General features: G+C 43.0%; 1 protein-coding gene across 1 annotated transcript in view; it reads right to left on the reverse strand.

The window, feature by feature from the left end:
- Positions 1-2,332: 2,332 nt before the first annotated feature.
- PEX14 (peroxisomal biogenesis factor 14) overlaps positions 2,333-14,914 on the reverse strand; it is a 78,477-nt gene continuing 65,895 nt past the window's right edge. The window contains 5 exon segments of the mRNA XM_074161574.1: positions 2,333-4,172; positions 6,372-6,463; positions 9,659-9,756; positions 11,027-11,129; positions 13,672-13,745. Of these exon segments, the coding sequence (XP_074017675.1) occupies positions 3,707-4,172; positions 6,372-6,463; positions 9,659-9,756; positions 11,027-11,129; positions 13,672-13,745 (833 nt within the window). The 3' untranslated portion in view covers positions 2,333-3,706.

Consider the following 14,914-nt stretch of genomic DNA (forward strand, 5'->3'; position numbering starts at 1 on the left):
AAACCAAGGCACACTTATAAGTAAAATACTCTGCAAAGCGTCATGCAGCAAAGCAGCAAGATCAGAAGGGATCCTACAGTCCATCCTCTTCCTTCTGCTCCCAAACACTGTTAGGTTTTACACCCCCAATATGCAAAAAGCAGTAAAAAAAATTCTTCCTGCTTCAGACAAAGATGCACATAGGACTTATTTGTCCCATCTAGGGGTGAGGAAGGGTGGACAAAGACAATCAGGAGACATCTCTCTTAACCCTTTCCCACTCTGAATTTTTTGAGTTCCCCACATTTCTCTCCCAGCTATTAAAAAGGGAGCTTTTATATCCTCAAATTACTGGAAAGCACCAGCCTGATACTATTTCCTTTAGGAGAGAGAGCAGAGGCTCCCAGGGTTTCACTGAAGTGTGCTCAAATGACACTGTTTAGGGGAAGCTCCCTTCACCTGCTTTCTATATGCTATTAAGGACTTACAGAAACCATGTTACAAACCCACTGAACTCGCTCACAGGGGTGTTGTTATTCTTCTTCGTGTGTCAAAACAAAGGTTGATTACACAGTAAAACAGAGTACTTGAATAAGTCACATGGAAGGTAAAAGTTGCTGCTGTCTTCCTTGTTCTGCAAAAGAAAGGTTCACTACCTGGTCACCTTTCAGCTAATACGATGCTACTCTCAGTGGCTACTGGTCAGTGGTTAAACATTTCCCAGGGCAGCTGATCTAAGAAGTTTGTTTCTAGTAAAAGAAAAAAAAAAGGAAAAAAATTACAAGTCAGCAGTCAGGCTACACAGTTCATAAGGACCAAAATACTCACCCTGTAACTGTTGCTAAGCTGGAATGACAAGGAACACAGAGACAGAGAAATAAGACTCATGATTCACAACAATACCTGCTGGTAAGAAGGTCTGGCTTCGTCCAAGTTCTCTGCTGGTAGGTTGGATCTCTTCAACAAAGTACACAAACACCCCATCAGCAGCCAGAGGCCCAGAGTTAGATTTTTTGAGCAACAACGGCTATGATGGAGTCTTCTGGGTTTCATCAGGTTGGGGAAAGGAAAAACTGTGACCTATTGAATTGGTAAAGGTTGTAAGAAGCAAAAACTAAGGGAGGGAAAAGGGCAGTTGAAGGAAACTGCCTTTTACTCTGCACCAGAAATTTTGAGGTAAATTAATTGAACACTGGCAACATGGAGGAAAAGGGGGGAAAAATGAACCCGCAGGGATGCTTGTACTGTAAACCTCGTAAGTCACTCTGCAAGGCACATACCTCAGCAACATATTTTCCACATTTCACCAACTGCTGTTGTCCAGGCACTTTCTATTTTCAAAACCTTCTATGTATATAAAATGTACACAGGCAGGACAATACTTTTTCATCACATCCCTGCATTCAGTCGTGTTTTGTTTTCACAAGGATTTTTGGCTTGGAGAAATGAAAAGTGCCATCTCTTAAGAAAAGACTTTCCTTTTAAACACTTTCAAATTTGCCCTGTTTTAGCTAAACGTGACGTTCTTTCTGAACGTTAAACAGTGGAGAGAGAGACGGCGAGGGAGAGGGAGAGAGGGACACACACACACACACACTCACTCCTGGGGAAGATATTCGTCCATTTAAGGAATGAGAAATCATCACATTCAGCAGCAGGTCTAAATACAGTAATATGAAGGTCCCTTTCGCTCCCCCTGAGCAGGAAAATGTCACTGTGTACCAGACACCCAAATACTCAGGAATCAAGTAAATCCCTCATTTTTAAGAAGGGAGCCAAAGACTTCTGTTGAACAAAGATGGGACTGCAGTAGTTACGAATTACTTGCTGTACGCCATTTCTTCCAATGGCTTCTGCACTGACATGGCAGGGTTAGCCCAGTCATGGGATATGGCACAGCATTCCCGCCCGGCAGATAAGACTGAGGGGCCATGGGATATCTCACACGCTGCCTTCAGCACCTCCTGCTGCCGGGGGTGGAAAGGAGCCGGAGGCTGCATTCCACACCCTGCAGAGCCTCCTGCTGGGAGGAAAGGCACCGGAATGGCTGTGTTTTACTCACCGGATGATACATCCATCTCACCCTCTGCAACACTGGAGGCAACCGAGCATTACAGTGGTGTTGGAGCTATTTATATTGTACCTTATATTGCACTTACACCATTCTCGACACTGCCTCCTGCTGATATAACCTAGTACTGGAGCAGCCAGAAAATCAACCATAAAAGTCCTTCAGAAAACATTTTATAAGGACTGAATTTCTGTAATAATCCCTTTCCCCTCCCTCTGCCCCCCTGCATGTGTATTTCTCCCCAAAATAACAGCCACAGTAATCCAGTAACAGCCTGGTGTTAAATAGTGGTAACTCATATTTATTACAATTATATACAATCGTATTTTATATTTGAAATCTATACATGACCACACAGACGAGCACACTTGCTTGGTGAGGACAGTGAGACTCAGTTGTTACAAGAATTGCTCTGCTAAGAGGCTCTGATGCAGTGAATAATATAATTGGACACCACCATTTTACCAGCTGAGAACACAATGCCGCAAATGAGAGGTTTCAAAATTCACTGTTTTAATTTGTGCATAGCCCCAATGGGGCAAAAAAATGGCTGGACTGGGCAAGAAGGGCCAGTGGTGTACCTCAGAGCTGGAACTGTTCTCTCTTCTGTAAAGATTGCTTTGCTGAAGCAGGTGCCTGTCAATGGGTAGGTGCAGGTCTCAGCTGATAATTTAAGATGGGTTTTCTCCTCATTTAGGGAGAAAAACAGGCTGAGAACCATTGCAAAGATTCAGAATTAACCAACTATTTCAGCATCTGGTATCACCTCATACATTCATTCATTCAGGGCAGCTATAAATAAAATGATAGATGTCAGAAACTGATGTGAGCTCCTTGTCTTTGGAGGAGGAAGGGTATCATTGGGACGAGTGGGGTCAACTTCTTTTAAAGCCTTCTTTTACTGGGGAGCAATCAGTAACAAAGCCACCCGTTCTCATGGATTTTACTGTGGCCATGAAACCTGGACTTGGTCCCTAGCAAGAGGCCACTTTGATAAGTGTAAGCTTGTGGGGTACGAATAGTATTCTTTGGACCCCACAGAAATTTAGTGTTTTTAAATGCTAGGTAGTTTCAGGAATTTGAGGCTTGACATAGGCCTTGAAAGAGCCAAGACTAAGATCTGGTGAGGAATTCAGGGTTAAAATGTTCTTTTTTTGGCAACAGAACATCAAGTAGTTTGAGAAATAAAAGAGAGGGTTATTTTGGGAGACGGAGAACTGGTTTGGGCCTTATGTGGGGATTAAAGGCTTGTGAAATCAAATTGCTCAGGACAGATTGGTGTCTGCAATTGGATAGAAGGACCCTGGGATGCAGCAAAGAGGCTGTTTCAGGAGAGATGGCGGTTTTGTAAGAGGACTTATTCTGTAGCTGTGGTGCATGATAAGGCGATTGGTCTTCCAGCCTAGGCAGTGACCCCAGCTCATGGGGAGAATGTGGGTCTGGGAGGGGAGAAGAAGCCACTGCAACACTGCGAAGCCCTGTGGTGAAACAGGGCCCACCTTGTTCACTGGGCAGTCATGACCCCGCTCAAGGTCAATCATGGGAGAATCACTGGAGGGGATAGTGGCACTTCTCTCCACAAAATGGGAGAGGCACCGGGGACAGTGCAGGAGGCTAGGGAAGATGTACAGCAGCAGCAGCAGCAGCCAGGGCGCCTTAGTCAATCTCATTCTCGTTGCTGGCCCCCTCAGGTCTTCGTAGCTTTTCCACCTGCTCATTAATCTGACCATCCCCTCCTCGCCGGTCCTCAGTCTGGACACCCAGACATTCCTCCTCATCCACATGGCTAACATCATCATCCTCATCGTCCTCTTCCTCCTCTTCATTCCTTTTGGTTTCCCTTTTCTCCTCCTCACCCTGCACCTCCATCCGCACTTGGCTCTTGACGTCAATCACTGCCTTGCTGCCCTCCTCCGTGCTCAGCAGATGGCAGTTGACCTTCGAACCCTCAGGGCTGTGGTTCTCCTTGACTGGAGATGAGGTGGTAGACTCGTTGCTGACGGGTGAGATGTCACTGCTGCTGTTATGGTTGGCAACAACAGGGTTGGAGGGTGAGCTTGGCTTCACTGGGATCTGCCATGACGGGATCTTAGGAGCCGAAGGGGAGGGAGGAAACTGCCTCCTTGGAGGGGAAGAGGGGAAGAAAAGGAGAGAGAGGGGCTTTTAATAAAAACACTGAGGGGTTATCATTAGAGAGAATGGTATTTGCACTGGAGAACTCATGTAAAGCAGGACTGGAACTGCAAGTCTCCTTTGTCACAAATGAACAAAACCAAAGCCACTTCACTTCTTCAGCCAGAATCTCAAAGCGCTTTACAAGCACCCGGTAATCAAGCCTGCACACAAGGAAAATACCACAGTTGGGCAATCTGAAGTACTAAAATGTTCTGGTTTGGTCAATCTCACAGAGCAAGCTAGCACACAGGAATGCTTCCTCTGGAAAGACATGGGTGTCCCTTTATAAAACAATCACTAATTAATTGGTAAAGAAAATTCCCACTGGAGCAAGAAGTCAGACACACCAGGTCCTTGTGCCTGAGCCAAGGAATTTCACCACCTGGCTCTTGCCTCCTCTGTGATATACAGCTATTGCATTCTGGCTCATTACAATCCAGAGCCTATGTCCTAGTCCCAGCATGCACTTTACATGTTTGGGCCAGGTCCTGGCTGCCGCAAACTGGTTCAGCTTCTCTGACTTAGTCATGCTAGTTTGCACCAGCTGAGAAAGCTGGCTGCTCTGTCCTCCAGTCCTTTCCAGGTGGGCTTTAAGGATTTGATAATGGCAGGCTAATACCCAGCCCTAAAAGGAGAATCCAAGTACCAAACAGGACAAAGGTAAGTGCAGTGGGGAGCTCTGGTGCCATCCATCATGAGGAGCAAAGCAAAAAAGCATGTCTGATCTATCCCCAAAGAAAATCCCCATCTTTGCTTGCGTATGTGAGAAGTGGGAGTATGACGAGGTATGAGATCAAGCTCTGAAAAGGATGCTGTGTGGCAGGGAGTCCTCATGCCCCTCAGAAGCTGGCTGATGCCATGGGCAAGACCAGAGCAGCAGCTGGCTGTTGTCCTACAGTGAGTGCTCCAACACAGCAAATTACATTTTCTTAGACTGAGCTAGGAACAGTAGTTGCTCTCACCTCCCTCTTCCTGCTGCCACCACCAGCCATTGAAGAACTCTGCTGATCTAACCTCCATCTCCTGTGCGTGCAATAAGCTAACATCTGCATTATTCAACCAGTATCATAAATGCAATCAACAAATTCAATTTGGAGACTTTCTTGGCTCCAGTGTTGCTGCTGCCTCTTCACTGCAGAAACGTTTACCTTATCATTAAAAAACAACCCCCCAAGAAGTTTTCTTTTTTTCCAAAAAGCACTTATCCCCCAGCTGCAGCTTTTCTATTGCTGAAGAGGTGTCATTAAGTAATACCGTCTACCCAGCAGTGATGTTAGTACAACCCAACTTAACAGACGGTAGCTTGGTATGTGTCCTCAGTCCTCCAAAGCTTTCTATGGTGAGTCCTGGGAGGAATGGGATGTGTAGCGAGAATTTAAAAGGATACTAAGGCCAATACACTTTTCAGACTTCTGAAAAGCCCACTTGCTGAGATCTAGAACATATCTAGTCCAATCTTAGACTGATCTTTGAAGCTCATCACTTAGGAAACAGATGACTTGAGTAGATTTAGTTACATGTAGAAGGAGGCAAGGGAACCATATCAGTGTGAAAGGATCAGTAACTGAAAACTGGATAAACTCTTCAGTACCATACTTGGAAAAAAAAAGATTCTTCAAGAACTGAGATCTGATCCCTGTTCTTATGACTGTCCCACAGGCAGGATTTATATCACCCCATTTCAGACATCTCCTACATTGTAAGATGTCTATACCTGAGCTAGCTAATTGAGGGAAACAGGCTCTGCTGAACTGTGGTACTTTTCATCCTGGTTATGCCCTAACCATGAGCAGGTCAGCTGAACTGTATCCAGAAGTGACTCTGTAACAGAATGTAGGTGCAGATGCAGTCAATACCTCAAACTAGGTGACTGTGATGAACGGCAGAGAATTCCTCTACTGTAAACAAAAGGGAAAAATCTTATTAATTACCCACAGTGCTCTTTGATTTAAGGCAAGTTTGAAAAGCATTTTGAGACCTGCAAAGAGAAAGTGATAGTGGAGTGCAAAGTGGTATTATTAAAATTAGCAATAACAGGATATAGAGCTAGTTCCTGTTGGAAATGCCTTTCCTCTCCATGACTGAGAAAATCCCAGAAAGCAACCCTTTCCCCACACAATAATCTGCTCACATATTCCATCCATACCGGTTCAGGAGAAGTCCTTTTAACGAGTAGATCTCAGATTTTAATTCATTAATATTCTGCGACTCCAGAATCCAATTGGTGGAAGTTGTGGCCTAGAACAGGAAAAAGAAGACATAAAGATCAAATTATGAACTGGGAGATAGTTCACAAATGTCACTGCTTTTTATGTTATCTTTCCTCTCTTCCCATCTGGGAATCTCTCAGATCTGAGCAAAACAACTTCCACAATAAAGAAGGACCCAAATGGATCCCACGATGATCAGAAATAATAATTATCTCAAGGTCCTAAGACTATTAAAATATTTGCTTTCTGTTTGGGGGACTAATTAATCTTGTCTCCAACATACCATGCACAACCATTGCTGAAGAGAGATCCATCTCAAGAGGACCTTTATTTTTTTGGTAAGAAGGAGGTCAGCACTTGTGAGGATTCAGACAAAGCTAGGTCTGCGTAGGACGTTTTCTACCAACATATCAGACAGAACAATAAACAAAAACTACATCATTTGACACTGACCTAATGAATGATTTCTAGAGAAGAAGAACTAGAACTAGGATCCTGAAAGGCAGTGGAAGTTGCACTGAATCAGGCCCTTTAGTCTTCCAAGTGACTGCACTTAGCTGAGGCAACAGATTCAAATATTATATATTAACAACTATTTTACAACCATTTGTTCATTTCTCCTAAATTATGAAATAAAGAATCAATTATCTGCACTCTGTGGTGTTTAGAGGTGGGCTGGTAAATCAATGCTTGAAAGTTGCAAAAATGTTCCCTACTAGATGTGAAGAATTAGAGCTACGCTTGAGTTACCAGACTCTATCCCCAGGAAGCAGCTGGACTAGGCACTGTCCTGGATATTCCAAGGCAATGAACGCAATTTGGTGGGGAAAGATGATAAGTAACTCATGGAAGCCTGGTACAGCTGCTCTCCACACTGCATCTCAATTGCTATGGGATATCAGGCAAATATTGGCAGAAATTGGAGTAAGGTAACAACTGAGGAGAACATGCTGCAGATAATATTTTTGTCAATCTTTCTTTTAATCCTTTTGGGAACTTAAGAAATGGGAGGAACATTCTGAAAGACAGATCATGGCCTATCGTTACCCCATCCTATCACTCTAGCAACTCCTGTAGCGATGGGCTGAGTATGGGACCAAAGAACACTCATGTCTACCACTTCCCATAGTAATTTTGGCTAAAAGCCTTAGGAATGAACGCATTTTTAAGCATTGCTCCAGAGATACTCCTAATAAATCCCCTGACAAAGGAAGCCAGGAATAACATAAAACTCCTCCTCAGCAGTTTGTACTAGATGTAGCCAGCACTGGTTGTTCCTACTTATTCTTTAATCAGACTTCAGCTAGCGCTGGGTAACCCTGAACACCTTCACAGCCAGCACTCCTCAGAGTGACTTCTGGGCTGTGAACCCAGTGAGCTGGGAGAGGCTCGGGCTGTAGTAGCTGTGATATACACAGATGCGTTCCCTTGGGATTCACACTCCCAGCCCTCAGACAGCAAGAATCCAGGAGCCACTGTTCTGGCTTTCCAAGACCTTGAAAGCTACAGCAGCACATTAACAAGGGAGTGATTTCCACTCACTGGCCTGCAAAGGACTCAAATTTCCAAAACACATATGGTGCCAGATGCCTAGGATTTAGAAATAAAATCTGACATCTGGGGCTTTTTAGCCAGTCTCTTTAAAAAACAGTTGTAGAAAATTCAAGCCTTGAATTTTTATGTACGTTTTTTAATTACTTAAAGTCCCTCTTTTTAATTTTTTACAGCATGCCAGTAGGAGTTTGAAAAGCAGATATAAAAACTTACATTACAGCTGAGAAAACACAGCTTTTATTCTTTGGTTTGTGGGGTTGCCCAAGTTTTTCTTTGTACACATGAGGTTTAGATATCATAACAATGTGTGCTACCATTTCAGTGCAGGGGGTAGAGAGGGGGGAGGAAAAACTTCTTCAAGACTCTCTAAACCACCAAGACTGTTATGCCCTTTTTCCTTCTTAAAGCTCAACATGTGGTCTTAATCTTAACACTTAAGACCTGAAAACAGTTTTCCAATTTCCGGACTGGCTCCAGGCCACTGACAGGCCACAGTTCCCAAGGAAAATTGAAGCAGAGTGTTGTGACCATAAACTGGCTTTCATGGTTGGGTTTACAGCTGTGCCACTGAGGGATTCCTACTGTACAGTGTGCACACCACACAGTCAGCTGTGGCCCACCAGTTACACACCATCAAAGAGTTTGTACGAGATTAAAGTATAGGTAAGGGAAGAAGACAACTGTTCACGGTAGAGGTAAAAGATTGTCTAAGGGATTGTCTACGGGATTTCACAGCAAAAAGAAAAATCTCTCCCTGTAGAGAGAATACTGCAAGATGACTGGGCCTTGAATAATTACAAGTTTGTGAGTGAGAGAGACTTCGTCTCTATGTGGCTGGTTCACATCCATCCCACCTCACATGTAACCAACACTTACTGGCTGATAGAATGCTTAGACCAATGGCTGCAAAGTACTCTGGAGATGAAAAGCACTAATTCTCATTGCCAGAGAGAAAATCAATTTTGGTTAAAAATGGTTACTTGTAGTTACACATGTAACAACACAAACTAGTCAGAACTGATGGTTTTATTGCCGGGGTCAAGTCAGGAATCAAGGGGAATGGGCCACTGTGAGCCACTAATGTGGTTGTGATGGGGCCACCTGTTACACTGAGGTGACCAAAATCATTGAAACAAGAAACCAAATAGTAAGGATGTTGGGCCATTACCTGGCCCGGATCTGAACAAGTGACTTAACCACAGTACTTCAAGTGTGGGCTTGGCTGAACAGGATTAAGTCATTGTTTTGACAATGTACAAAGGTACAGGAGAAATATAAAGGTGTAAATTACATATTAAACACAAATAAAACCTCTGCACAGCTGGTCTTTACCTCTTTTGGTCAGTGAACTAACAGCACAATTATTTAATCTCAAATGCAATGCACAAGATAAAGAGCTAAGAACAGGTCTGAGGCCTCGGACACACAGGCTGCATACAAAGCTATACAGCAAAGCCCTCTCAGAAGTTAGATATATATCAGTGAGTAGCCAATTAATATCCAGTGCTTTAAACAGACCGCCTATGGAGAAGTCAGATGCAGAGAAACTGGCTGGGGATATGACAGAGTTGAAGGCTGGATTGTGAACCTAGTAAGGTGTTTTCCACGTGCCCACAAAAGAAGCTATGAGAAGATGGTGATGTAAAGGTGAAGAGTTGGAAGTGGATACCTTAGAAGCAGCCAGTTCTTGGGTGAGCTCCTGGATTTTCTGTTGTTGCTGGATTAGCAGTTCCTGGACAGCGGCTAAAGTTGTCTGTAACTGAGTCACTGTGAGGGAAAAAGCAGGAGAGTGTTAAACTGAGATATATGCACATTACGCACTCACACACGTCCTTCCTGCTGTCTAGCTACAAAGATGCCTCTATTCCTACTATATTTAATTTATCTATGCCCGCCTGCTCACTTTAATCCATATGATTTATCTGCACTACGGGTAATCTACCTGCACTGCATCTAACCTCCAGTATTTCTAGTTTATCTTTCCATTGTATAGATGTCTATAGCCCACAGTATATCCGTCCAAAACCTCTCCCTTCTAATTATATTGGTTTATGATTTGTACATCTCCCTGAACTTATACAATGTTTGTATCATTTATCTATCTTGGGCCTCACGCAGGCAAACACTGGGGCTAGCTCCAATCTGGGAAAAGGCTGGTCTCAGGACTGACCTTAGGGTACCATGAGAAATGAAAGATGCTTTTCTTCTCACCCTTCACGAAGAAGTGTAATTAGCATCCTCCCATTCTCAACCCACCAGCTCCTTCACCCCCAACATCTTTAACAAACTCACTGCTGAAAATCACATTTTTATTTCCATCCCACTAACTGAATATACTTTGCGCTTTTCCCCTTTTATTTCAAGAGAACACCCTGTATTCCCCTCCTATACGCCAGCAAACACTGAAGAACTTCTGCTGGACTCAACTCCAGCTGTAGGAGAACTTTTTCTACTTCGGTACTTTATACAAAGCTTCCAGGCAGTAAACAAGCTGATAAAATAAAATAAAATTAAAAACTCTATTGGTGTGACAGGTAACAGCTAATCCAGACCATCATTAGGGCATCGGGTAATGAACAGACACCCTATAGAGTCAATAACAGAGAAGGTGGCTAAGGTCAGGGAGGCACAGTAATTACAGACTCTCCTGACCCTTCCTCGGATTTTCAGATGGAAGGTGGGGGGAAAACACCACAAAAAAACCCCTGAAAACATCAGAGAAGCAGAAATTAAAAATGAACTTTACAGCCCTCCGAAAGGCTGTCATTTTATTCCCCTTATTAATATTCTGAGGTTGGGAGCCTTTCCGTAAAAACATAATTAATTGAGGCCGCGCCGACAGTAAACAAGCAATTTCAAATTAAACCGAAATGACGGCGGCTTCATTTGCAAATGTGAACAGATTCTCAGAGCAGATAAATGAAGTCACCACATAAAGTGGAGATGGAGGGAAAGAAAAGGGTGGGGGTCTTGGCAGCATGGAGGATGCAGGGAGAAAGGCTTTGAGGGGTGAATTGATGGAGTCATTAATCTTTACCTGTCTGTGTCACACTGCCACTCATCTCAGAAATGTTTGACTCGATCCTCTGAAGTTGTTTCCTATCTTCTTTTTGTCCCATGATCAGAGGAAGCAGGTATTTCTGCATGGAGTACAGAAACTTTTTTAGGAAATAGGGATATGCAAAGCGGTTTTTCTAATCTACCTGAAACATCCTCAAAGCCGACCACCTCAGCCTTTACCACAGAGCCAGTAATCATTTATCCACACACCTGGCTGAGAAAAGAAATTCCCTCTACAGTAGGTGTTAAAAGAAGTTGCAGAGAGAAGATATGAGTTCCATGGTTACAATTATGGGGGTGCTAAAAATCAGTTCCTAACTCTATTGAAGGTTTCCTGGGACACCTCTCAGTCCAGAGAAAAATGCATCACAGAGTACAATTTCAGATCTTACACTCTCAAATGTGAACACACTGATGCGTCACAATATCTGAGCTACATCCACAAGGCAAGAAATGTGGAAGTGGGAAGAAGAGGAGAAAGGCCCAGGAAAGGCCAGAGGAAGCACAAGCCAGGGAATGAGAGTTATTATAAAATCTTTTGAACTTTGGCAAGGGAAGGGTTATGAGTCACGGAGGGAAAAGGAGATATCTGGAGCTTAAGGAAGAGAAAGGAAAAGGAGTAGAATTAACAACAGTAGGAGAGAACAAAGGAACCAGGGCTAAAGCGAGTGAGAACTGAGCTACTACAGGATGGGAGGCAGTTCAGTGACACTGTACACAGCCATGAAAGCTACTTCATTTTGCCTTGCAGAGGATGGACTGGATCCAGTAGGTCACAACTCTCCTCTAACTACCATGGATCCCTCTGCGCACTGCTCCTATAAGCTGAATGTGCACTTTAACAAGGGTACAACATGGCAGGTGAAAAAAATGTGAGAGAAGGATGGTCTAGGATGTGGAAATAGCACCGATAATGCCTATCAATTCTTTATCAGCCTGGCTTTTGATCCACGTACACGCACTGCAGGGGCATACATACAGGATGGTTTCTGAGACAGAGCTGATTATCCAAACAGACATGTGTGGGACAGCTTTCTTTTACACTTAATAGCACTGGTTTAAGATTTCACTGTGGCTGTACACAGCTCTTACCCTCACAAAGCACATGTTTACACTCAGACATTCTGAAAAGCAGATGACTTTTGATGACTTTCATAAACAGTTCCCTATTAATCTTCACAGAACACACATGGACAACTATGTTGTATCCTAGCATCCTATCTTTCATATAATTTCATATATTTTCAAACTCCCCCAAAAACCCATGAAGAGCAGAGGGAATTTGCCAACTGTTTCCAAAGACGTCTTACTCCTATAAAAGAATATGGGTCTCTGCTAGGGACACAATGTGCATTATGAGGTTTGGATAGACAGCAGAGCAAGATCTGTAAACAAATAATACAGCACTAGGATACATTAACAGCATCAGTGACATTATGCCAAAAAATTTATGTAAATCATCAATATGTGTTAGATATGTGTCATTTAGTAACAGAAATATATGCAGGTCTGCAAGGCCCAGCAGCTGTTGTCTTAATATCTCTCTGGACACTTATCAGCTCCACCATTCTTTGCAAGAATGAAAAGATCAGTGAGGTTGGCATCACTACTTCAATATAAAAACATAGGGACAACATATCTCAATAAAAAGCCATTCTCTTAAGCCATGTAACTTTACTTGCAGAGATAGAACATGTTGCTTTATCTGTCCTCTCTTTCTTAGCCTGAGACCCAGAAAATTAACGATAGGACAGGATAAGATAACTAGTTTTAAACTAGAGGGCCATCACTTTTATTTGTAAAAGAGACTTTACTAAACAAGACAGTAATTGTTAATTAAAGACCAAACAAACATGAAAACCATCTACCTCTTGTTAAGTCTTCATCTCCGTCCCTTTTTCAAAAATAAAACACACCTTCTACTGGACCAAAGCTCTTTACACTTTGCTGTGTTGACCTGAACCACTTATGTCTTTCTATGCAGCCACAGAATGTGATTGTTTACCAAAGACATTATCTAATGTCACTTACCACATTGCTGGAAAGCAAATGTAGAGTGAAAGAGTATGTTCAACTGGAGAAACATTGCACAAGAAATAAGAAGGGGCTGCTGCCTCTACGGCACACAAGCAGACACATGCCTGGTCTACCTTGTGCTAAGCACATTGGAGTAGAACTACAGGATGTGTGGCAGATCTGGAAATTAGCACTTTCTTTTCAATGTTCTAATCAGTCAAAGAAGATTATTTCCTAACCAAGGTGCAGGATGACCAGCGGACAAATCATTAGACTGTGGCTATGACAGCACTGTCTGCTAGCCAATGCTGGGACAATCCCTTTACTAAACTGTGCTTGGTTTCCCCAACTTAAAAAATTCCAAAATATATATACACGATGAAAATGACCTTGTTTCTAGCATTTTGAGATCCACTGCTAAAAGCTAGTTTTGTTTGCTTGCCACTTTTTGACCCTGCGTTGTCTACATTTCTCAAATATACCAATGGCAGTGCCAGTAAGAACAGAGACTCTTCACCAGCTGGGAACCAACGTGATCATCTGGACACAAGCGGCATAACATTGTTCTCGCAGAGTACAATGTAAGAGTACTAAGGGAGACATTACCTTGAATCCAAAGGCAATTCCTGCCAATATAACAGCCAAGGCCCCACAATCTCGCCATCTGTAGCCACGTGGACCTAAGGGCCAAAATCAAGAAATAATCATAGTCAGAACTGCAGGTGACAATACTTTCATACACCCATTTTATGAGAGAAAAGAGTAATGACTAAAGCCAGTTCTGCTGTTTCTTAGCAGGCATAGATTTACTGAGCAGAGGGTATTAAGGTGCTGGTAGTCCCTCAGGTACAGTGTGAAGGCTGCTGGCCCTAGGACATTGAAACATCTGTGCAGACCTCTAGCATTGACACCAGCCTTGCACAAAGTGTCAAAGGGAGACAAATCACAGCAGCAATTAAAAAAATTCCATTAATCTGTTTTGCCCTATTATTTCCTTGCAGAAGGCACTGTGAACCCTACTGCAGTTTCCCCAGATAACTGTCTATGGGGTTAGTATTAACTAAGGTTAACTCATTACTTTAATACCAATTGTTCCCCACTATCATAATTTTTGAAAATGGGGACAGAGTCAGAGACCCAGAAGAGTGCAGAAAAAAAGAAAGAAGGAAGCATTTTGAGAAAGAAGAGAAATCTATTAGGGGAATAAATGGGTTTATGAACACTGCGTCAGCAATTACGGACCATTTCAATAAGGAAGGATCCAGTGTCTTTCAAATCTGAATTATGAATGGGGACCAAAGCACACACAAACAGCAGAGAGAAAATATGCAATTAAATATCTACAGAGAGAGGCACAGAAGTAGATAAAAGCTTGAGATATTTAACACACAATTCTGCACAGAAGCTTACAGACTCCACAAAGCAAAGCAAAGATAGGGTATGCTCTGCTCCTTCAAGCAGAATCAGAAGATACCTGTAGTTTTCCATCAGCTTTATCCTTTCACCTCCCTCGCAGTTCCCTTAACGAATCTTGTACTGCCCCCGGTTTTCTTTAATAGTAAAGAGGATGCAGAGTGATCTTTCCTAAAGTTCAGTGGCAGGATGTGGGCAGAACTGATGAGGTGGAGGCCGGTGTAGTCTCCAAACAGACAGATCCAAATCTACATGTGACCCACAATGTCTCGGAAATGCATTCTGTTCTCCAAAGTTTCAATTTAGGCTTTCAAAGGGAGTCTTAACTGGCTGAAATGACAGGAAACTCATCTCCCTTCTGCTTTGCTCACCTATTGCCATTTTTCCTGTTGCTGAGATCTTCTACAGGGCATTTCATTGCAAGAGTTACTCCTAA

Source organism: Numenius arquata, chromosome 20 (assembly GCF_964106895.1).
Source record: "Numenius arquata chromosome 20, bNumArq3.hap1.1, whole genome shotgun sequence".
NCBI classification, from domain to species: domain Eukaryota; kingdom Metazoa; phylum Chordata; class Aves; order Charadriiformes; family Scolopacidae; genus Numenius; species Numenius arquata.